The 25,895-nt window shown below is 45.4% G+C and overlaps 1 protein-coding gene across 1 annotated transcript in view; it reads right to left on the bottom strand.

Moving 5' to 3' along the window:
* Positions 1 to 25,558, bottom strand: part of NMB (neuromedin B) — a 47,558-nt gene extending 22,000 nt beyond the window's left edge. The window contains exon 1 of the mRNA XM_077473953.1: positions 25,329 to 25,558. Coding sequence (XP_077330079.1) covers positions 25,329 to 25,491 — 163 coding nt within the window. The 5' untranslated portion in view covers positions 25,492 to 25,558. The remainder of the gene's footprint in view (positions 1 to 25,328) is intronic.
* Between the last annotated feature and the right edge of the window lie 337 nt (positions 25,559 to 25,895).

Below are 25,895 nucleotides of genomic sequence, written 5' to 3'. Positions count from 1 at the left end.
GGGTAAGGCAGTATCTGCGCCCTCTACTGACAACTGCTCCGCCACACCTCGGACCACACCAGCAGAGATGTTTCTAGTCACCGCATCAGACGGAGAGACCTCTGATATCTCAAGCAGTTCTCTTGCGTGCCTTCCATACCAATCAATAACTAGAAGTACGCTCACAGAGAATCTGGAGATCCTGTGCCAAATGGGTAACCATTGGTCCCACCAATTCCACTGTTGGTCAAGGTTTCCCAGCACTGCCTGTACCACCTGGCTCCACCCATTGATGCTACGCAGCACCACCTGGTCCAACTGCGGTGGAGATACCCAAGTATACAGCAAGTTCATTTTTACCAACTCTAGCATTTCCAGTAAGGTTTCTGTCATCTCTAAACATCCCATGTCTAAACAACAGAACTTTCTAGGGTCTTTTACCCTGTCCAAGACATGGAGGGGCTCAGCGACTGCAGGTTGAGAGGGTGAGACATTTGAAGAGACCTCATCCTCCTTGGAGGTACCCATCATCACAGCTTGTTGCTCCCCTGGAGAGCTGTCAGACACATGTCTCACACTTATCCCTTCTGCACCAGTGTTGGTGAGCCTCTGCAGGTCATTACAAGTCACACTATCACTTTGATACTCAATATCATTTAGCTGTGGAGCTGTGGACAACACATCTGCGATGCCAGTGCCCTGAACTGTTTCTTCAGAGGGGAGGGCATCAACCTTTGCAGGGACCAGGACGCCCTCAACCACCGGCGGCTCTGCGATCCCCCTGTCTGGCATAGCAGTTGTGTCCACACCCTTGTTACTTAAGCTAGCCCTATCCAGCATGGCTAGCAATTGTTTGGCCCAGCTGTCCCAGTCCATTGTGGTTCCACCATGGGCGTTCCACAGTGTTGCATCACCTGCTGTAGAAAGCCGCACAGAAACATGGGATTCATTAGCTTTAACTGCACATTCCTCACTTCTATATACATCATTTTGTAACACCACACTTTTATCAACGTTGCATTGGGGTGATGCTTCATCACCTAAAGCTTGGTGCAGCACACCATTTTGAACACCTTTTTCTGGTGGCATTACAGACACATTCAGCTTTGTACACTCAACTTTTGCAGGCTGAATTAACCCCTTGCCCACTGGGCTACATGTAGGGTTGTGGGGCTGCGCCCACACGCTCTCACTGTGTGAATTAGTCCCCCCTTGTTCCACCAGCATAGCACCAGAGCCATCCTGGGCAGCCTCTGACTCCAACACATGGAAACCCCATGAGACTTCCATGGACAATCCTGTGCCTCTGCCTGTCATGGGAGATCTCCTACTCTCATCACTGGTAGTGAACACATTACCAACCTCACTCTCAGATATGACATTACAAGAAATACATGCTTCAATGTCATTACACTCATCACGTTTAGCAATAGTATCACTTTTGTTAGTACGATCATTAGCATTCTCATTACATGTAGATAGTGATGGACGAACTTCCGACGGGACGTTTCGCGAACGCGAAACGCGAACGGACACAAACGTTCGCGAAAACGACCGTTCGCCGCGGGCTCCATTGACTTCAATGGGAGGCGAATTTCGCAAACCTTTAGGTCGAATTTGCGGCCACGGGGTAATTATTAGGGGGTAGCACGTAGTCCCACCACCTGGACAATAGCATAATACATGTATGAGGTGAATTTGGGATCGATAACTACAAGCATTTTTTTTTTATTTGGGAAATTGTTCTGACAATTCAGGACTATGGAGCTAATGAAGGCAATGGAGGAGAGGGAAGGTCAGGGACCAGGGTAGGCAAACAAGAGGGTGCAGGAGATACAGAGCACTGACAGCAGCACCGTAATACAGAGCACTGACATCAGCACCGTGACATACAGCGCTGACAGCAGCTCCGTGACATACAGCGCTGACAGCAGCTCCGTGACATACAGCGCTGACAGCAGCTCCGTGACATACAGCGCTGACAGCAGCTCCGTGACATACAGCGCTGACAGCAGCTCCGTGACATACAGCGCTGACAGCAGCACCGTGACATACAGCGCTGACAGCAGCTCCGTGACATACAGCGCTGACAGCAGCTCCGTGACATACAGCGCTGACAGCAGCTCCGTGACATACAGCACTGACAGCAGCTCCGTGACATACAGCGCTGACAGCAGCTCCGTGACATACAGCGCTGACAGCAGCACCGTGACATACAGCGCTGACAGCAGCTCCGTGACATACAGCGCTGACAGCAGCTCCGTGACATACAGCGCTGACAGCAGCTCCGTGACATACAGCGCTGACAGCAGCTCCGTGACATACAGCGCTGACAGCAGCTCCGTGACATACAGCGCTGACAGCAGCACCGTGACATACAGCGCTGACAGCAGCTCCGTGACATACAGCGCTGACAGCAGCTCCGTGACATACAGCGCTGACAGCAGCTCCGTGACATACAGCACTGACAGCAGCTCCGTGACATACAGCGCTGACAGCAGCTCCGTGACATACAGCGCTGACAGCAGCACCGTGACATACAGCGCTGACAGCAGCTCCGTGACATACAGCGCTGACAGCAGCTCCGTGACATACAGCGCTGACAGCAGCTCCGTGACATACAGCGCTGACAGCAGCTCCGTGACATACAGCGCTGACAGCAGCTCCGTGACATACAGCGCTGACAGCAGCTCCGTGACATACAGCGCTGACAGCAGCTCCGTGACATACAGCGCTGACAGCAGCACCGTGACATACAGCGCTGACAGCAGCTCCGTGACATACAGCGCTGACAGCAGCTCCGTGACATACAGCGCTGACAGCAGCTCCGTGACATACAGCGCTGACAGCAGCTCCGTGACATACAGCGCTGACAGCAGCTCCGTGACATACAGCGCTGACAGCAGCTCCGTGACATACAGCGCTGACAGCAGCTCCGTGACATACAGCGCTGACATCAGCACCGTGACATACAGCGCTGACAGCAGCTCCGTGACATACAGCGCTGACAGCAGCTCCGTGACATACAGCGCTGACAGCAGCTCCGTGACATACAGCGCTGACAGCAGCTCCGTGACATACAGCGCTGACAGCAGCTCCGTGACATACAGCGCTGACAGCAGCACCGTGACATACAGCGCTGACAGCAGCTCCGTGACATACAGCGCTGACAGCAGCTCCGTGACATACAGCGCTGACAGCAGCTCCGTGACATACAGCACTGACAGCAGCTCCGTGACATACAGCGCTGACAGCAGCTCCGTGACATACAGCGCTGACAGCAGCACCGTGACATACAGCGCTGACAGCAGCTCCGTGACATACAGCGCTGACAGCAGCTCCGTGACATACAGCGCTGACAGCAGCTCCGTGACATACAGCGCTGACAGCAGCTCCGTGACATACAGCGCTGACAGCAGCTCCGTGACATACAGCGCTGACAGCAGCTCCGTGACATACAGCGCTGACAGCAGCTCCGTGACATACAGCGCTGACAGCAGCTCCGTGACATACAGCGCTGACAGCAGCTCCGTGACATACAGCGCTGACAGCAGCTCCGTGACATACAGCGCTGACAGCAGCTCCGTGACATACAGCGCTGACAGCAGCACCGTAAGCAGCCCCAGGAGGAAGTCAGCACAGCACAGGGATGGTGTGATCCCCTCATAATAAGAACCCCCAGGAGGAAGTCAGCACAGCACAGGGATGGTGGGAGCCCCTCATAATAAGAACACCCAGGAGGAAGTCAGCACAGCACAGGGATGGTGGGAACCCCTCATAATAAGCAGCCCCAGTAGAAATATGACACCGCTCAACCTCTTCAAAGAGGAGGGTAGGGGCATATAGTACGGTGTGCTTTTTTGGGTCAGGGAAGTGAGCCAAATGAATTAAGAAGGTCTGTGTGCTTGATTCCAAAAATTGTTTATAGACATATACATGGTCTACTGATCACATGTGTTGAATTCCTCCGAGATCCATGCCTCATTCATTTTTAGAAATGTGAGGTAGTTAACACTGTGGTGAGCTAGGCGAGTACGCTTATCGGTCACAATCCCCCCTGCTGCGCTGAACGTCCTTTCGGACAGGACACTGGATGAGGGGCAAGCCAACAGTTCGATTGCAAATTGGGCAAGCTCTGGCCAGAGGTCAAGCCTGCCCACCCAGTAGTCTAGGGGTTCATCACTCCTCAGAGCGTCCACATCGGCCGTTAACCCAATGTAGTCGGACACCTGACGGTCTAGGCGTTCCCTGATGCTGGATCCGGATGACACCTGTCGATGGGTCGGCTGAAAGAATGACCTCATATCCGAAGTCACCAACACATCTTCAAACCGGCCTCTTCTTGCAGGCGCTGTTGGATTGGTACCCGCAAATCCTTCTCTGGGAGTGGGAATTGCTCCTCTGCCAGCGCACGCAAAAGCAGAATGCAGCATTTCTCGAAGCAAGGCCTGGAAGTGCTGCATTCTGACAGCCCTCTGCGACGGCGGTAACATTTCCGCCATTTTGTGTTTGTACCGGGGGTCTAAGTACGTTGCCACCCAGTACTGGTCCTTGACCCTCATGCTTTTTATACGGGGGTCCCTATTAAAACACTGGAGCATGAAGGCCCCCATTTGCACTAAAGTGGAAGCGGTGTGGTGGCCTGGCTCCTGCTCATCATCCAGGATAATGTCGTCCTCTTCATTCTCCTCTCCCCATCCTCGCACAACAGGGATCCCAGAAAGGTTTAAAGCATGCTCTTCTTGCTCCTGCTCATCCGCCCCGGCACCATCCTCCTCTGACTCCTCATCAGACTCCTGTTGTTGACTTGTCTCAGATAGAGTAGCCCCCCCTGGGAATTCATCCAGCATTGCGACTTCCTCATCTTCCCGCTCCTGCTCCTCCACAGCCTGATCAATGACACGACGCAATGCACGCTCCAGAAAGAAGGCATAAGGTACCATGTCACTGATGGCGCCATGGCTGCGACTGACCAGTTTGGTGATCTCCTCAAATGGCCGCAGAAGTCTGCATGTGTCGCGCATGAGCAGCCACTGGCGCGGTGAAAAAAAACCCAGCTCCCCAGAACCGTTTCTTTCGCAGAGTTCATACAGGTAGACGTTAACTGCACGTTTCTGCTGGAGCAGCCTATCAAGCATATAGAAGGTTGAGTTCCATCGCGTCGGGCAATCGCAAATAAGACGTCTGACCGGCAGATGGTGTCGCCGCTGAATGTCAGCAAGGCGAGCCATGGCCGTGTAAGATCTTCTGAAATGGGCCGAGATTTTCCTTGCCTGCCGCAAGATGTCCTGGACCCCAGGGTATTTGACAAGGAATCGCTGCACGACCAAGTTTAAGACGTGTGCCATGCACGGCACGTGCGTGATTTTGCCCTGTTTCAATGCGCTAAGCAGATTGGCACCGTTGTCACACACCACTTTACCAACTGTCAAATTGAGCGGTGTTAGCCACTCATCTGCCTGTGAACGCAAAGCTGAAAGGAGTGCCGGGCCAGTGTGGCTCTTTGCTTCCAGGCACAACAGACGCAGCACGGCATGGCAACGTCTCACCTGGCATGTGGAATAGGTTCTGGGGAGCTTGGGCGGTGCAGTGGAAGAGACGCTAGCAGCGGAAAAGGAGGAGGCAGCTGAGGAGGAGAGGGAGGAGGATGGAGTAGGAGGAGGAGAAGAAGAGTCAGGCCTGCATGCAATCCGTGGCGGTAAAACCAAATCTACACGGGTGCCACGGGTTACATGCTTGACGGCCGTCAGAAGGTTCACCCAGTGGGCAGTAAAACTGATATACCTTCCCTGCCCGTGTTTGCTAGACCACGTGTCTGTGGTCAGATGTATCTTGGCACCGACACTGTGTGCCAGAGATACATTCACTTGCCGCTGAACATGGCCATATAGCTCTGGGATGCCCTTCTCTGAGAAATACTTCCTTCCTGGGACCTTCCATTGTGGTGTTCCAATGGCCACAAATTTGCGAAAGGCCTCCGAGTCCACCAGTTTATATGGCAGTAGTTGGCGGGCTATGAGTTCTGACAAGCCAGCCGCCAACCGTTGGGCAAGAGGGTTATCCGGCGTCATCATTTTTTTACGCTCAAACATTAGGCCCACGGAAGCCTGCCTTTTTGCAGAAAAATGTGAGCTTGGCGTGATGGAAGGTGGAGTGGAGGACAATTGTGAGGAGAGAGGAGAAGGAGAAGTAGAAGACGAGGCTGGACGGTGAGAGCCTGCAGTGTGGCTTTGTGTGTTCCGTTGCTCCCACTGGGCTCGGTGATGGCTGCTCATGTGCCTTCTTAAGGCGGTCGTCCCTAGGTGAGTATTGGGCTTACCGCGACTAACGCGTTGACTGCAAAGATTGCAGATGGCAACGCTATTGTCAGCAGCGGACACGTTAAAAAAAGCCCACACTGCGGAGCCATGTGCCGGTGTCCTGGGAGCGCCAGATGTGACCGTACATGGTCGATGACTCGCTCCTGATACATTTGCAGTCTGCTTTGTCCCTGCTGTGCAATGTAAGTCATTGCTGCTTCTCCTCCCTATCTGCTGGTCCATATCTCCCTCTGAACTCCCCTCCTCTTCCTCTCTTGTGGGCACCCACGTGACATCACTAGACACGTCATCATCAACGTCACCTTCCCCACCGCTATAAGTAGAGTAGGCAGCAACACCGGGGACCAACCTCCTCCTTGGGCTGATCTGGGTACTGGCGTCAGACTGCTGAGTAGCGCTTGTTGCTACCTCCTCTTCCTGATCCAATACCAAGAGTGGCTGCGCATCAGAAATGTCCTCTTGATATGGATCGGAAAATAATTCCAGTGACTCAAGCGGAAGGTATGTGGTGGTGGTGGTGGTGGTCGTGTTGTTGGTGGTAGTGTCTTTGGGGGTGCACATAGCAGAGAGTGAAGAAGAGGGTGCAGATCGAGAGGATGAGGAGGGTGCAGAAGAGTAAGGCTGAGCGAGCCACTCAACCAAGTCTGGTGCATCCTTTAAAGTAATTGAACGCACCTTCTGCAACTTCCCACTTTGGCTCAAGCCTGTTGCTCCTGCCCTACCCCTACCACCCCTGCGGAAGGGCCTGCCTCTTCCTCTGCATGTCATTTTTTAAATGACCCTGTGACAAAACTCTTAGTCCCTATACCGCTGAAGGACTGCTGCAGTATAGGTGAGCGGTCAGCAGTGGTGCACGTCAACCCTATCTATTGTGGACCTATAGCGGTCCTTACAGAACAGCAGACTGTACCGCACTCAAGCCTATGTACCGTAGCACCCTATACCAAGTTACCAGTCCTTATAAGAACTTTTGTGGACCAAGCAGGTTGTGTATTAGTGTTTAGCAGACTGTACGTCAGTCCCTATACCGCTGAAGGACTGCTGCAGTATAGGGCAGCGGTCAGCAGTGGTGCACGTCAACCCTATCTATTGTGGACCGATAGCGGTCCTTACAGAACAGCAGACTGTACCGCACTCAAGCCTATGTACCGTAGCACCCTATACCAAGTTACCAGTCCTTATAAGAACTTTTGTGGACCAAGCAGGTTGTGTATTAGTGTTTAGCAGACTGTACGTCAGTCCCTATACCGCTGAAGGACTGCTGCAGTATAGGGCAGCGGTCAGCAGTGGTGCACGTCAACCCTATCTATTGTGGACCGATAGCGGTCCTTACAGAACAGCAGACTGTACCGCACTCAAGCCTATGTACCGTAGCACCCTATACCAAGTTACCAGTCCTTATAAGAACTTTTGTGGAACAAGCAGGTTGTGTGTTAGTGATTAGCAGACTGTACGTCAGTCCCTATACCAATGAAGGACTGCTGCAGTATAGGGCAGCGGTCAGCAGTAGTGCACGGCAACCCTATGTATTGTGGACCGATAGCGGTCCTTACAGAACAGCAGACTGTACTGCACTCAGGCCTATGTACCGTAGCACCCTATACCAAGTTACCAGTCCTTATAAGAACTTTTGTGGACCAAGCAGGTTGTGTGTTAGTGTTTAGCAGACTGTGCGTCAGTCCCTATACCGCTGAAGGACTGCTGCAGTATAGGGCAGCGGTCAGCAGTAGTGCACGGCAACCCTATGTATTGTGGACCGATAGCGGTCCTTACAGAACAGCAGACTGTAACGCACTCAGGCCTATGTACCGTAGCACCCTATACCAAGTTACCAGTCCTTATAAGAACTTTTGTGGACCAAGCAGGTTGTGTGTTAGTGATTAGCAGACTGTACGTCAGTCCCTATACCAATGAAGGACTGCTGCAGTATAGGGCAGCGGTCAGCAGTGGTGCACGTCAACCCTATGTATTGTGGACCGATAGCGGTCCTTACAGAACAGCAGACTGTAACGCACTCAGGCCTATGTACCGTAGCACCCTATACCAAGTTACCAGTCCTTATAAGAACTTTTGTGGACCAAGCAGGTTGTGTGTTAGTGATTAGCAGACTGTACGTCAGTCCCTATACCAATGAAGGACTGCTGCAGTATAGGGCAGCGGTCAGCAGTAGTGCACGGCAACCCTATGTATTGTGGACCGATAGCGGTCCTTACAGAACAGCAGACTGTACTGCACTCAGGCCTATGTACCGTAGCACCCTATACCAAGTTACCAGTCCTTATAAAAACTTTTGTGGACCAAGCAGGTTGTGTGTTAGTGTTTAGCAGACTGTGCGTCAGTCCCTATACCGCTGAAGGACTGCTGCAGTATAGGGCAGCGGTCAGCAGTAGTGCACGGCAACCCTATGTATTGTGGACCGATAGCGGTCCTTACAGAACAGCAGACTGTAACGCACTCAGGCCTATGTACCGTAGCACCCTATACCAAGTTACCAGTCCTTATAAGAACTTTTGTGGACCAAGCAGGTTGTGTGTTAGTGATTAGCAGACTGTACGTCAGTCCCTATACCAATGAAGGACTGCTGCAGTATAGGGCAGCGGTCAGCAGTAGTGCACGGCAACCCTATGTATTGTGGACCGATAGCGGTCCTTACAGAACAGCAGACTGTACCGCACCCAAGCCTATGTACCGTAGCACCCTAGACAGACCAAGTTACCAGTCCTGATAAAGAGCTTTGTGGAACAAGTGAGTTGTGAATGATTAGCAGACTGCAGCAGAAGGGCAGCAGTCAAGTATAATATTCTTTCTATATTTGGAAGAAAGAATATTATACGTGTACAAGCCTATTACCGTACCACTGATACCAGTCCTGAAAAGAACCTTTGTGGAACTAATAGTAACAGCAAGTCTTTAAAATTATCCTCACTGCCTGACACACTGCTTCCTGCCTGTCCCTATACAAATTGGCAAAAAAGAGTAGGCTGGAACGATTAGCTGGAACAGCTCTTTTGTGGACCTGATAGTAACAGCTAATGATGATGATGATGATGATGATGAAGAAAGACTAATCTGGCTGAGCTGTCCCTAAAATAGCAGCATACAGCGCTCTGTCCCTTTATCTAAACTGACAAAAGAAACTCAGGCTGCTGACCTAACACCTATACCAGTCCTGAAAAGAACTTTTGTGTACCAAATAGCTAGCGTTTTCTCTGTCCCTACTCCACACAGGATCCTTTCCCTACAGTGACAGAAGAAAGAATGTAAAATGGCCACCGGATCGGGTGTATTTATAGGTTAGGGGGAATGTCCAAGTGTCCATGAGCTGTCATGTCTCAATTGGTTGTCCTGTAACACATGATAAACGTGTCACGAAAGGTTAAAGTTCTTGTATACATTAAACACGTAAGTCCGCCGGGGCGAACGACGGAAAAAGGCGTTCGAACCCGCGGACGGCGAAAGTCGGAAATTCGCCGCGAAACGACCGCCGGGCGAACCGTTCGGCCATCACTACATGTAGACACAACTGCTGTTTTTGTGGTTTGTTTATGAGCCACCATAACCTCTGAGCGACTCTTCACAGCACCTGCTCTCTGTAAAGGGGCACTTTTGCCTATTTGGGCAGCTCCATAGCTGACCTGGGAAACTCTCTGCTCCAATACTGCAAGCTCCTTGGAAGTTTCCCTGGGCAACCCTGCAGCAGCTGTCACTAGGGAACATGGTACCAGCACTGTTTTGGTCACCCCTAGCTCAATTTTCCCAGCCATCTGCTGGATCATACCAGGCATATGCAGAGTCCCCATGTCCTTTTCAGTCTTTAGCCCTGCGTCTAGTTGGGCTTTACGCTGCGCCTCCCCACTGCTCTGGGTAGCACAATGCAGAAAGTCTATGTCCATTTGTACTGCGGATCTCCCCACTGGACATACTCCCACTTCACTGGGTTCAGCATCACAAACTGAAACAGTCTTACCAGATCCTGCAGCTGATGTCATAGCCTTCACTTGAGTGCGTTGTCTCACTGGTGTGGTGTCTCCACAGGCTGACTCCCCCATGTGGCCAGGGAGCAAAACTGCAGCCTTTCTGGACCTACTGACACCCCCTGTAGGTAACACAAGATCCTTGTTGCTAGGGGTAACTGCAGACTTGCGCTCCAAAGCTGGTTGGCTATACCTCATGCAGGATTCAGGCTGATATACTCTCCTTTCTGGACTGACCCCTTTGCCTAAGTGGCCATGACAGGAAACCTTACGTTTCTCTGGATTTCCAATTCCTAGGACTTCCGGCGACACTTCTCCCATCCTGGAGCATTGCTGGCGGCCCATGATACGATGGAACTCTCCTCTAAGAAGGATTTCCTCTTTAAACTTGCGATAGTCATCCTGGCCCCCATCCATCAAATGGTAAACCGACCGGAACTCTATCCGCAATAAGGTTTGCAGCAGTTTTGGCCACCGGTCCCTAGGCCATTTTCTCTTTACAGCAACTTTTTCAAATCTTACAAGGAAGTCTCCCACCTCCTCTGTAGGCAGCATGGGTTGCATATAGTCAGAGGCCAAGATGTCAGCCCCTTGCAGTGCACCCCACTCTTTGCGATTCCGCTGGAACCATTCATTCGCTGTCTCACATTTCACTGGCCCCTTTTGGCTGGCCCTACAAGGTGGAGACATCTTCTCAGACCATGCTGAGCTCACTTCTTGGCATCTCCTCCATGACTGGCTCTCACTCGTTGCCATTGGATACCACTTCTGAGGACACAGCTGATCACAATCATTAGTAGATGAGCTCCAGAATTCATCAACCTCCCATCCAGCTTGGTTATTCCCCAAACATTCCTGTGACAAGGGGCAATGGGCAACAGCATGTCCCCACTCACTACAACGGATGCAGCGCAGAGGCCTCCTTGCGTCATGCTGTGGCACCTTTGGGCTCAGGCTGCCAGGAACAACATCCTCTTTAACTTGATTAAACATGAACTTCTTGCTTTTTGACTGCCTCATCCTTGCAATCACATGCACACAGCAGCTTGTAACAGTTCTCAGCAGAGAAAGGAAAAAAAAAAATCTGATGTTTAATTCTTCCTTCACAGGTACACAACCTGCATGCAACACAGTCCATCAAATAAACGTATACGCAATGCTGTTCGCCTGGCTGCCACACACAGCTAGCAGTAGTTCCTGATGCGACTCACCATGGAGCAAGGACCCGGATTCCACCGTCTACATGCCCGCATTCGAGCACCACTTGTAATGTTGGGGTGATTAAGCACAATTGGTAGATGCACGTTTTAGTCTACATCAGGCAGGCGTTTTATGGTTAAGGGCCTGGTAGCCCACGTTTATTATAAGAAAACAAAAATATTTAGTTCATCCAGTAATCCCACGCAGGGGTTTAAATTCATTCAGCACACAAATGAACATACCAAGCCACCTGGCTCTCAATTGTCAACAGTTCCTCTGCTTGCTCCCAACAGATTTGTCAACTCTTTCCAGCCCCCTGGACTCACCGACTTCCTTAGTCTTCCTGACTCTCAAGGTTGTCAGCCTTTCCCAGTCCCTTACACGGACTACAGTCTCCCACAGGGCAAACCACTCTTCAGCCAGCAGCAAGCTGTTCACACTCCTCCACCTTCCACACCAACAGCCCTTCATTTATATGGCTTATATGCAGCTGGGCACACACCCTGCTCGTTAACATCAAGACCCAGACACAGGGCTGGAGATATGCAAACTCTGTGTCTGCGTCTCGTTTTCCTCCAATTTCATAGGGACAGAGCCTCGCTCTGTCACAATATATATATATATATATATATATATACACACATACATACATATATACACACCCACATAAAGTATATACATATAAAAATTAGTTATAATTCATGAAAGGACCTAATAAAACCCCATCATATACCATCAAGGAACTTAATCTGCTAGGAACCCACTATTGCCACAATAAAAAAAACAATAAAATGAATGCTATGATCAATATGCATACCACTAATTTAAAACGAATGAAAGCTGATGTACTTGCATCTATGAATCCATCCCTTTACATATATAACTGCAACAGATCTCAAACCCCCCCCCCCCCCCCCCGCCCCCTCACCTTTAGTTATTATTCAAAAAACATTTTAGATCAATGTCTTTGCTTAACCCTGCTGGCGACAGAGAGCCCAATTGGTGTATCCACCAAGATTCTTGCTGATCTCCCTTATGTAATTGGAACCTCTCCAATGTCACTTTGGGGCCTTTAGACCCCAAAGTTGCATCTGGGTTTTTATTATGCTTATCCCTAAAATGCACTGGTAGATAGTGCTGGTCAAAACCTTTGCAAATGTTCCTAACATGTTCTTCCATTCTTACCTTTAACGCTCTTTTGCTTCTGCCTAGATAGATTAAGTTACATGGGCATTTAATAGCATATACAACTCCAATCATATCACATGAGATTAAATCTCTAATAGTCTACGACTGCTGGGTATTGGGATTAATAAAAGATTTGACTTCCCTAGTATTATTTGGGACCCTTACACAGCTATAGCATCTACCACATCCATGGAACAATTTGATGTCCCAAAACATCATCGGCTTAGGTGGGGGCGGATCAACAACATTGTGTACTAATCTATCCCTTAAGTTAGGGGCTCACCTGTATTCAATGTTTGGTTTATCGGGTATACTGCCTTTTAAGTGTACATCTTGTTTGAGGACACCCCAGTATCTATTAACAATTCCTTTCCACATCCTTATTCTGTAAATTATAGTCTAGGATAATACAGGTACCCATATCATCATTGGTAACATCACTTGTATCTTTATCTCTTAACAGGCTGTCCCTGTTTACATCTCTCATTTTCCCTCTTTCTGTTTGCAGAAAACCAGCTTGATACCCCTTATACCTAAACATTTTACTTAATTTATCTGATTGTACCTCATAGTCTTCATTTCTCGTACAATTCTTTCTTATTCGCATGAACTGTCCACTGGGGATATTATTTATCCAGGGTTTATGGTGACAGCTAGTGGTGGGGATATAGAAATTCTGGTCCGTGTACTTAAAGTAAGTTTTTGTTTCTATACCCAAAGAAGTATTTTTGATTTCTAGATCCAGCAAAAGGAATGCTTTCTTTACTAATATGCCACGTTAACCTAATGTTCTGATCATTGTCATGCATAGATTGTAACAGGCCATCTATACCTCCAGTATCCCCTTTCCATATCAGTAGTATATCATCAATAAAGCATCTGTATAATATAAGCCTTGGATCTGGAACATATAAAACACCTTCCTCCACCCATTTTGACATATAAAGATTTGTGACACTGGGCACAAATTTTGCGCCCATACAAATGCATTTTATTTGTAAGTAATAGATGTTTTCATACCAGAAATAGTTGTGTTTTAGGTAAAAATCTAAACTCTTAAGAATGAATCTACGATGTTTACATTCTATATTGGTGTTCTTTTTCAAAACCCAGGTAACCGCTTTCATAGCCCCCTGATGGTTAATATTGGTATATAATGAGGCCACATCAGCTGTAGCCATCACCATATCTTCACTCCTTTCATATCCTTTTAGCAACTGTAGGGTATCTTTGGTTTTCTTTACCAGAGGTTGTAAATTAAATTGCATTTAAGAGGGCATTGATTCTAGTTTAGAACTGAATGACATAGTGTCAGGGCTGGGCTCTTAGCAGCTCTCTTTTCTGTGCTCAGGCTACTCAGCTGTCAGATGATTATCAGCACTCATTGTTTCCACAGTGGCTCACCTGGTTATCATTACCTGCTCATCAGTCCAGCCTACAGCCAGCCCCTTCTGGCTATTTAAACTGCCTTGTTCATTCCTTTCATGCCTTTGCCTTGGTCAACATATCCTGAGCGTCTCTACTGAGTTCCTGTTAAAGACTTTGCCCGGGTGACGTCCCTTCTGGTTCCTGATCCTGATCTTTGACTTCGAACTACGCTGATCCCTGGTTCCCTGATCACTGGCTCGTCTGATTACCCATGTTGGCTTCTGAACCCCGGCTTATGTTTTGACTATGTTCCTGATCTTTACTATTTTTACTATTACATTTAAGGTGTGATTTTTACTGCATTTTCTGTCTCGGTCTGATTCGTGGTTCCTGACACATAGTCAGCCACAATTCCTGGATCAACTTTGGGATATCCTTCTGGATTTTATGTTGTAAGAATTGCAGTTCTATAGCACTACAAAGTCTACATAGTCTACTAAGTAGTAGTAAATAAATGGCATAACAGGAATACAATTCTCTGGTCCGGCTACATCCTCTGTATGCTGTTCAGTTCTGGTCACTGATCCATTCCTCAGGAAGGATATCCTTGAACTAGAGAGAAGGGTAAAAACGCTAATAAGGGGGCTGGAGGACCTCAGTTAAGAGGAATGACTACAAACATTATGATTGCAATATACAAATCTTTAAATGATTACTGTAGCATTGGGAGGAAATTATGTAATTTAATGGCCCTAAAGAAGACACCCGGTCACACAGTGAAGTTGGACAAGAAGTGGTTCAATATTAAACTGCATAAAGGGATCTTTACTGTTAGAGCATTAAAGGTGTGGAATTCCCTTCCACAGTTTGTGGTTTCAGCATGGAATGTAAATAAATTCAAATAACTTTTAGATGTGTTTCATAGCAAAAACAATGTCCAGGGATATTTAAAATGGTAGTGAATTACACACACACTCAGGGTGAACTGGATGGAATGGTGTCTTTATTCAACCTTACCAACTATGTAACTTTGTAATTTAGGATTCATTTTGCATTGCTTTCACTTTATCAAATAATATATTTTTGTTTCAGAAATTGTATTCAAATAGCAATCCTAACTAGCTTTTTGTCCATGTAAAGAAGAAATTATGGGAATGTGGGAGAGAAACACCGGGCAGTGCTTTTTGCAGACACTGCCGCATCACTTCTTGGCTCACTGCTGTATGGAGAGCAGTGGCGTCACTCACTATGGCGGTATGGAGCAGCACTTCTTCCTCCTAGCCTACCGTGCTCCAGGTGGACATCTTTTGCGCTGTGTGTGCCCCCAGACCTCTCTCTGGTAAGCCTGAATTGGCACATAGTACTCTGGCTTCAGTTACTGGTTATGGGACTTTTCCCAACTCTGCCGTCCTTGCTGTGTCCTCCGAGGAATAGACAGGTCAGCAGATTAGGGATCTCAAGAATGTGAGGAGTGAGAATGTGAGTCAGTGAGACACCATCAGCTTTAACCCCTGCCAGGCTGAGCAGTAATTACTGCAACATCTCAGCCATATTTTGGAGACAGTGGACAAGTGCAAGAAGGCAAAATGTAGGGGGATGGGGCCAATGTGTACATGGAAGATACAATGCATGGGGGGATGTGTAAAAGGAAGGGCAGTAAATGTGGGCAAGAGGGGGTGTTGTGTACAGGGAGGGTGTACTACATACAGGAAGGGGGGTTAATATGTACAGGGTGTAATATGTATGGGGTGTAGTTTCACAGGGAAACTGCCGCTTCTTCAGGACGTCCTGAAGAAGCGTGAGTTTCCCTGTGAAACTAGTTGACATCCTTCCCCCTCCATGTGAACGTTTGTCACTCCGAGCACTGTGCATCAGCGTTCAGGATCCATGGCATGGCTGTTTGTTGGCATTCAGTGCGGGACAGGGCTTTTTGGGTAACTGTACCCAGCAGGTATTCTAATGGCTACTTCATCCTTCATCCATCCTGGATGTTTGAATTTACAAGTCCGGATATAAGTGAATATGAAGGAAAGGCACAAACTGATTGACAGAAGATGATTCCTTGCTCAGTTGTTTGATATCCACTTTTATTGAACACTATTGCTTTTTCCATCGTAAATGAAATGGACTACTGAACACAGCAGACCAAGACAGACCATCTGCAGCATACTATTGTCTGCATCTCGGGTAAAGGTAGAATACACTATATACCTAACCGCTATGCTCCTTTTATCCAGTCAGTTTGGTCTCTGCAATTAATGACTGCTGTACAGGCTATTTTCCTGTGTCCTATGGATTTCAATATATTTTAGTGCTCACAAAATGGGTATTCATTTGCTTTAAACCAACCCCCAGCAACCATCAAAAGCTTATTTTTAATAATTTCCAATCTTACAATTTTGAGCCCCACCCATCCACAGGGTGAGTAGAGGAGTGTCTGGCTTTTCTTATTGTCTAGTTTGGTTTCCATACTTTAATCTGTCTTTTCCACTGTATACTCTGTCCTGTGATGCTGGGGCTGTATACTCTCTCCTGCGTTGTGGGGCTGTATACTCTGTCCTGTGATGCTGCGGTTGTATACTCTGTGCTGTGATGCTGAGCTGTATACTCCTGATACTATGGGTGGAAGCAAGTGGAATACAGGGGACAGAGTGAGTAGATTCTATAAGGGATGGGGCTTATGAGACGTGGAAGGGGTCAAAAAGGAAGAGTGGGGTCTGCCCCCCCCATCCAAAAACTTCACCAGCCACCACTGATTAAACCCCCTTCCTGCCAAGGCCAATTTTCAGCTTTCAGCGCTCTCACACTTTGAATAACAATTGCACTTTCGTGCAACACTGTACCCAAATGAAATTTTTATCATTTTTTCCCCCACATAGAGAATTTTGGGGTGATATTTAATCACTGCTGGGTTTTTCATTTTTTGCTTAAAATACACTGAAAATTTTGAAAAAAAAAACTGTCTCATAGTTTGTTATACAATTTTGAAAACAGGTCATTTTTCTCTTTCATTGATGTGCGCTTATGAGGCTGCGCTGATAAGGCTGCGCTGATTGGGCTGCACTGATGGACACTGATAGGCTGCACTGATAAGGCGGCATTGATAGGTGGGTGGGCACTGATGAGGCGACTCTGATAAGTGGCACTGAGAGGTAGCACTGATGAGTGGCACTGAAGGGCACTGATGGGTGGCACTGAGGGGCATCAGTAGGCAGCACTGATAGGGGCCACTGGTGAGCACCACTGATAGGCAGCACTGATAGTCCCTCTGTCAGACACCGTGATTGGCTTTTTTCCCCTCCTGTCAGCGTGAGGGAAAAAAAAAAGCAGATTTGCCGATCTTTTGTTTACATCACATGATCAGCTGTCATTAGCTGACAGCTGATCACGTGGTAAGGGGCCAGAATTGCCCCTTTATTCTGATCTGTGATCAGCTGAGTCTCATTGACTCGTGATCACAGAGTGCACTGCGTGCATTCTCCAGGCGGCGCGCAGGCAGCTCATGCATGGGAGGACGTCTATTGATGGCCTCCCAGCAATTGAGACCCATGCTGTAGCCGTCCTTTGGCTAAAGTGGGTGCAAAGGTAGTTAAATCTCCTTAACAAGGGCACATACAGCAATAAAAACTGACTGGTGTTCTAATCTATCTATACTCTATGCAAAACTAAAAAAAAAGTTTTGCCTTTTAGTTATAATTTAAACCCAAATATCTGTAAAATCATGGCAGAGGCTCTCACAATTTCCAAGGCTATCCTAAACGTAAAAAAAGTTGGAATACAGTACGTAAATTCCTAACTGTATATAATGGAGCCATGTACCTGTTATCACACTCTCAAATGCATAAAATAATCCTGCAAAGAAGAACATTCTGGCCACCCCTATACCAAATTATATTTTACATTTTTACACTGATGGAAAAAAAACTTTGATGCAAGTGATTCTGCCTAGAAGTAAAATAAGGTTTTAATTTTAATATTATTTGATAACATGTTTCACTAAATAGAAACACTGGGAAAACAGAAATTAATTTCCTTGGCTGATTATTTTTCTAGATAAAAATTATCATGAAGGTCCCTGCACAATGGATGGCAAGACAATTTAAATCTGAATGTTCACATGTGGATTGCTTACAAAAATAATTTTTGTGATACTCAGATTACACCAGAATTTCAGACTGTTGTCGTATATCTATTGCAGCCTTGCAGCATGATTGTGATGTAAAAGATAGCTGTCCTCTGCTCCTATTGAGATTTTGAACCACACATTTACCCCATGTATGCTACAGATATTTATCTGTATGGTGTCAGTGTTACTTTGTAGCCTCATGCACATGGGTGTATGAATTTATACTCCAAATATGCTGCATTTTTGTGCCAAAATTTAAGCTTGTGTACGTATGTGGGTTTATGCACGCATACAGGCATGTTCATGCACGTATGTACGCAAGTTTATACGTGTATGACATTGGGCATAAATGCATTCTACTGGTCTGAATATTCATTTATTGAATCTAGCCATTAGAATTTATTAAAAAAATGTTTGCCTGTAAATGCTCCTCTTCAAGTATGCCTTCAGCTTCTGGAGGATGTCGAATGACAAAACGCGTAGGGCGGGGCTAGCACGTGACAACACTACTCATGTCGAGATAGCGCTCGCGGCTCAGAACTTCGGCCAAAGGCAACTCGGCTATATGATTGTGCTTTTAATACTGGTGTCAGTTGATACACACCAAAAATAAGTTTCAGACTAATTTAAGCTGATTCATGTGATTGTGGAATATATTAAATGAATATTGGTGAATGCATTTGAAGTGGAGGAGCCAGCAGCTGCAGATTGTATTTCCCAGTGTGTTATTTCTGGGTGTCCTCTCTGGGACAAAGCAGTGGTCACAAGGTTTCTCAGGAAGAGCATGGACCTGATCAGCAAGAACTTTGTCACCTAAAGGAGAAGTGAGACTGGTGCGAACCGTAGCCAGAATACGATCAGGAGGAATCACAGGAACCAGAACCAACTACATCTTGGAAGTGGAGGAAAATTGTTATAACAAAGCGTCAGCCCTTATATTCTTGGTACTGGGTAAGAATGAGACAATGTAATGGAAACTAGACAAGAAAAGAACCCATTGTGCCTTTCTGGGAGAGAGGTGTTTAGTCTCAGACAAGAATCTGAAATTCTTATGGTCAGTAAGAATGAGAATCGGCACAGTGGTACCTTCGAGGATATGTCTCCATTCTTTCAGGGCTAAAATGATCACTAACAGCTCTCTGTCACCAATCTCGTTATTGCACTCCGCAGGTGACAATTTCTTGGAAAAGTAGCCATAAGGATGCAAAGCGCTCTCTGAGGTAGGACGTTGAGACAGAAGGGCTCCAACTCCAGTCTCAGAAGCATCAACCTCAAGGATAAAAGGTAACGTAGGATCAGGATATGCCAAAGCCAAGAAAATGCTGCAGAGGACGTAAACCCATGGGTCGGGGCCACTGTAGGACTGCTGAAAGTTTCTCTGGGTCCATCGAAAAACCAGCAGTGGAAATGACATAACCCAGGAATTTAACCTGTTCTCAATGGAATTCACACTTCTCCAATTTACAATAGAGATTGTTCTCTCTTATTTTCTGAAGCACACGACAGACATCTGTGTGGTGGCTCTCCAGGGACTTGGAAAATATGAGGATATCGTCGAGATAAACCACCACACATAACTGCAACAAATCTCGGAGGACATTATTAATAAATTCCTGGAAAACTGCCAGGGCGTTACAAAGGCCAAAAGGCATTTCGAGGGACTCATAATGGCCTGTTCTGGTATTAAACGCAGTTTTCCACTCGTCGCCCTCCTTAATCCTCATGAGATTATATGCCCCACTCAAATCAAGCTTTGTGAAAACCATTGCTCGCTTGAGGCAGTCAAATAACTCTATAATCAACGGAATCGGATAGGCATTCTTAATTGTAAAATGATTGAGGGCCCTATAATCAATACAAGGTCTCAGTTCACCACTCTTATTCACAAAGAAGAAACCAGCACCAGCAGGACACAAGGATTTGCAGATGAAACCTCTAGAAAGTGCATCTGCGGGGATAACCACGATCATCTCACAGAGACGAAGAACGGGGAAATGCTAATGTAAACAAGCATTTCCCCGTTCTGCCTAGTGACATTGTCACTGATCACCACTCCCTGTGATTGGTAGCGGTGATCAGTGATGTGTCACACGTAGCCCCCCCCCCCACAGTTAGGATCACTCCCTAGGACACACTTAACCCCTACAGCACCACCTAGTGTTCACTGCCAGTCACATTTACACAGTAATCAATGCATTTTTAATCACACTGATCGCTGTATAAATGTGAATGGTCCCATAAATGTGTCAAAATTGTCCAATGTGTCTACCATAATGTCGCAGTCACAATAAAAATCGCTGATTGCTGCCATTACTAGTAAAAAAAAAAATATTAATAAAAATGCCATACAACTATCCTCTATTTTGTAGAAACTATTACTTTTGCGCAAACCAATCAATAAATGCTTATTGCAATTTTTTTACCAAAAACATGTAGAAGAATACGTATTGGCCTAAACTGAGGAACAAAAAAATTTATATATTTTTGGGGAATATTTATTATAGCAAAAAGTTAAAAATATTGCTTGTTTCTCAAAATTATCGCTTTTTTTTGTTTATAGCGCAAAAAAATTAAAACCGCAGTGGTGATCAAATACCACCAAAAGAAAGCTCTATTTGTGGGAAAAAAAGGACGTCAATTATGTTTGGGAGCCACGTCCCATGACCACGCAATTGTCAGTTAAAGCGATGCAGTGCCGAATCGCAAAAATTGCTCTGGTCTTTGGCCAGCCAAATCCTCCAGGGCTGAAGTGATTATTAATAATAATAAAAAAAAGGTAAACAGAGTAAACATAGTCAAAACATAGCCAGAGTTCAGGAACCAGAACGGATAGTCAGGGAGCTAGAGAACAGCGTAGTAGAACAGCAAGCAGGATCTGGAAGGAATGTCAACCAACCTAATCTTTAACAGGAACACAGGAGAGCATCTCTAGAGATGTGACCAAGGCGAAGGCAGAGATCATCTGGACTGGACGGTTTAAGTAGGCAGGACTGACTAGCAGGTTATCATCAACAGGTAAGTCACTGTGGAGAGATAAGAGCTGGCAATTAGCCGACAGCTGAGCGGTCGGCTCAGAGAATGAAGGGCTGAGCCCAGCCCTGACACTAACTCAGCTTTCCTCAACCTTTCCAACACAGAAGAACCCATGAAATAGCTTTCTGGTTTCAGGGAACCCCTGCTAAAAATGACTATATCTACAAGGCATGATACATTAGTGTGCTGGTCACTGGAAAAAAATGCTCCTTACACTTGTGAACAATGGGAAGAATTACCCCTTATAGATAGATAAAAAGATCAATGGTATCAGTAGAAGCCCCTAGCAACCTCTGGAGGAACCCTAGGGTTCCAGGGAACCCAGGTTAAGAAGCTCTGCTCTAACTAATAGTGAGGTTTAGAAGGCTGGAGTGTTTGGACAGTGCTGGCTGCATGTTAAAACACCCTTGTATCTGGACGCATTTAGCTCTTTGTGGTAATACCAAAACTGCCTCCTACTGTATACTAAAGGCACTATTCGGGTACCAGAATATCTAGTCACATCTTCTGCAGAGTGCCCCAAATACTGGGGTGCTCTGATATGCAAAAACAGGACTGACTATGATGGTCATCCAATCGTGAAGCTCAGGAGGCTGGAGCGGTTGGATAGCTCTGGCTGCATCTCAAAGCACCACTGTATCTGGACTCATGTAGAAGGAAAATGATTGAACATTCAGATACCTGTAGGTTCCCTTGGTACACAGAAAGTGATGGCTTTGTAGTTTAGGATTTGTCACAAGTTTGCTTTGAAATGCAACATGGCCTTTAGCAACCATTGATAATATGCTTCATACTAAGAAAGAACTTTGTGATAACAATTCTTAGCCCCCGTACACACGGTCGGAGATTCCGGCAACCAAATCCGTCGGATTAATTCCGACGGATTAATTCCGGAAGTGATGTCGGACACGGTCGGACTCAGTTGTCGGAAAATCCGATTGTACATAAAGTGATGACGTTATTTCGTTACAATGGGACTACGTTCAGGCTAGTAGCCAATAGCTTTGGTCTAGGAATTTGATCTGAGCATGCGTGGCACTTTGTCCGTCAGAGTAGGCTACACATGATCGGAGTATGTCCGATCGGAACATTTTGTCGGAAAATTTTACCGGCAAGTTGGAAAAGTTGGTCCGTCGGATATTCTGACGGAAACAGTCCAATGCAGACCACACACAGTCGGAATATCCGACAAAACGGTCCGATAGGAAACATTCCGTCGGAATCTCCGACCGCGTGAACAAGGGCTTAGAGTCTTATAGCAATACTAAACACTATATACTTGGTACTTGGCCTTTGAGTAATCCCTAAATCTAAGACAATGAGGATGATCTACCAAAACTGGAGAGTGCAAAATCTAGTGCAGTTGTTCATGTGTTCATGGTAGCCAATCAGCTTCTAACTTCAGCTTGTTCAATTAGGCTTTGACAATAAAACGTAAAAGCTGATCGGTGTCTATGCAGAGCTGCACTAGATTTTACACTCTCCAGTTTTGGTAAATCAACCCCAATGCTGTGTACATGGACATAGGGTAAACAAACATGCCACAGTATATCTTTCTGGATAGAAAGATTTAATGTACATATTAAACATTATAATACATTCTACACATGTTTCCATGTAGATTTACAAACGGTTTATCAAGTATTTCATACAAGGCTGTGTAAGGTGCATTAGTTATAGCTAATATGTTTAGATAATAATATTCTACAGAGAATAGAGCTAAAATTGCTTGTGTATTAAAAATTCAAAATATTCACGATTACACTAATTGTATTGCATAGATACAAGTCATTTCTAATGTAACAGCAATCAAGTGAAATACATGTTGCAATTGGTTTTTTTTTTTTTTTTTTGGATCACTGCATACACGAGCCTAATAAATACTATAGCATGCTGACTAAGTGGTTAATACCTTGCTTTGCCTTGTTATGGTCTTGGGTTCAATTGCCCTTTCAAACACAATTTAAAAATGCACGTTGTTCATGTTTTTGTATAGGTTTCCTTTCCCTATCACATATCAAAGATGTACTGGTATGTTAACTGGCATCTGGCACTAGTGACCCAAATTTCCTACTCTACCATGGTCAGCTCAAGCCCATTATGAGGAAGAAGGAGGGCTAGGTGCAAAGCTAGATCAATTACTAAGTCAACAGTAACTTAAGAAAATTAGAAATGGCCGTTCGAATCATATCTATAGTTCATATAAAGTCTTGTCTAAAACAAAATACCTGTCAAGGGAAAAAAACAAGAAGCTGAAAAAGGACAAAGGGGAGCTCCTAAGCCAAAAACAAAATATTTTTGGTCACTGGTCCTGAGTCACTGGGAAAGGTTACACATTTAGAGCTGACCAGAGCACGATTAAATGTATATTTTCCGTTTTATGGATAATTAACTTAGATTTACGTTTCTTGTTCGGATATTAGGAAACAGGGGTAAACCAGACTTTCTCAACCTTTTTAACAAAAAGGAGCCCATGCAATAACTTTCTTGTCTCAGAGAACCCCTGCTAACAGATACTACATCTACAACTCTTGGTACATTAGTGTGATCAGTGGGAAGAACGCTCCTTACATTTGTGGTCGGTTAGAAATTATCCCCCAGTTACAGATAGTTAAAACGATCATTAGTGTCAGCGGAAACTTATTTGAGAGGCAGAAATTGCTCCTTGTTTAAGGAACCCCAAGTGACCCTGATTAAAAAAAAGACTGGGGCTGAAATTAATACAACCAAAATAATTATGTTTTTTTTTTTGTGGGTGTGTGAAGAACGAAAACACTTCTGGAACATAATATTTTTCCCCACTTTCCTTTTTTTCTGCCTGCAAGCAATATGCAGCTATTAAAAATGTTACTTAATCTCCGTGCTTTGTAATTAGTGGCAGTCCTCCTGGATTTGTTTTCTGCTCAGGATGGAACATAGGACAATGGCTCTAAACAGACACAATAATGTGGCAGAAGCTGCGCACAAGCAGGTTTGTTTCATAACACCATCTAAACTCGGGATCAGCATTTTAGAGGATATTAATGTATGTATACTGTAATTACAGTAGGAGGATGTATTTTTTTTTTTTCTGTAAGTTTGCATTATCACTAAAGTAGCAGAATCTGTGTAGTCTTATGTTGCAGGAAAACTTTGACTTGAAAACATTTTTAATTACCAGCCACACAGATTTATATAGCATATCAGTATATAAATTCATCTAAAACCTTTCACAGATTTTTAGAACCTAATGTCAAATAACTAGAGAACCCCATCCTTTTTGAATAACTTGCGGTTCATATATATATATATATATATATATATATATATATATATATATATATATATATATATATATACACATTGTCCAAGGCTGTCCCTGTAACATTTTCTGTTATATTTAATAGCAATATATATCCTTCACTTAAAATAACTTTATAGAATCAGCATACAGTGAAAATGTCCGGTCTTACCTTGCATCATCCAAAACATATTGCTATAATGTAGAAACAACACAATTAAGTACTGCTTGGACCTTAGAGTAAGGAAATATACCCAAAAGCTTGTCCTAAAAATGAGTTAGTGCAAACAAAAAAAGCATCACATTCAGTACTCAAATGTGTTGTTGTAAGCACACTATATGGTTACAAACACCTTAAAGTAGAAAAATAAAATTTAGACAACAGTTACTTATATATTGTTTTTTTATAATGCCCTAGTCATTCAATCATGTTGTTACAGAAAGTTATTGCGCAACATGTAGATAAGTATTCTACTTATATAAATAATAACATTTCAATAAGTCCTTTTTTGGGGTGCCATTTTTTTCCCAGAAATTTTACTTTTCATTTTACTATAGGGCATTTTTTTAAAAATCTGTGTCATTAACTGTATATTATAAACTGGACTGACTCTTCAATCATCCTATAACTTGACTCAACAATGAGCCATTGTTGTCAGATTGTGTGACCAGCCTATTGCTGCAATCTTCTTGTCAAGTGTCAAGTCAGTCCTTTTATGTCACTTTCTCTTACTCGACACAATGACTTTGTAATAAATTTAGCGGTTTTGCCATCTTTTCCCTTGTCTGACACTAATCCTTTAATACAATAATTGCATGTCAATAGGTCTGCGTGTGTCTATTATGAAGATTCCACTCACCAATTGCCCACTGATTCCCTGCTCTCTGAAGCACGTTGATTTTGCCTAATTTGCCAGTTTCCTCCGTGAACTCCACGCAAACAGAGAGCGAGATGAAGGAGAAGAGCAGCAGGTTAGCCAGGAAGCCAATGGGCAGGATTCTGATGGCAGGAACTGCAGTCATGTCTGTGCTGTGTGCTCTGTAGAGATGTGATAGTCTGAGGGATGCCTCTGTTGATCTCTCCTCTCTGCCCTCAGTCACTTTATATAGTAGGTGCTCAGGGAGGGGGGGCAGCATCCTTGTGATGACTTATACACGCGTTTGCTTACTCTGCAGGGCTTAACCCTACATCAGCCACAGTGATTGTGGATAAAAATGCACAGGTGTATGGGAAAAATGTAATATGCATGACAGAGCTGGGATGTCATGCTACAGGTGCAGCTGCCGAACTCCAGAGTAGATATCCAAGGCAGTTATTGTAACCCTTGCACTTCTGCCATAGCTGGAATACATATCTACATTGGGTGAATATACTAAAATGGTAAAATGAAAGAGTGCAATCACGCAACACTAAATGATACATTTAC

The sequence above is a fragment of the Lithobates pipiens genome, unplaced genomic scaffold, assembly GCF_037356315.1.
Source record: "Lithobates pipiens isolate NorthernLeopardFrog02 unplaced genomic scaffold, aLitPip1_a1.2 Scaffold_8, whole genome shotgun sequence".
NCBI lineage: Eukaryota > Metazoa > Chordata > Amphibia > Anura > Ranidae > Lithobates > Lithobates pipiens.
Note: the sequence above shows the minus strand (reverse complement) of the source record. Positions and strands in the feature narration are given on the sequence as shown.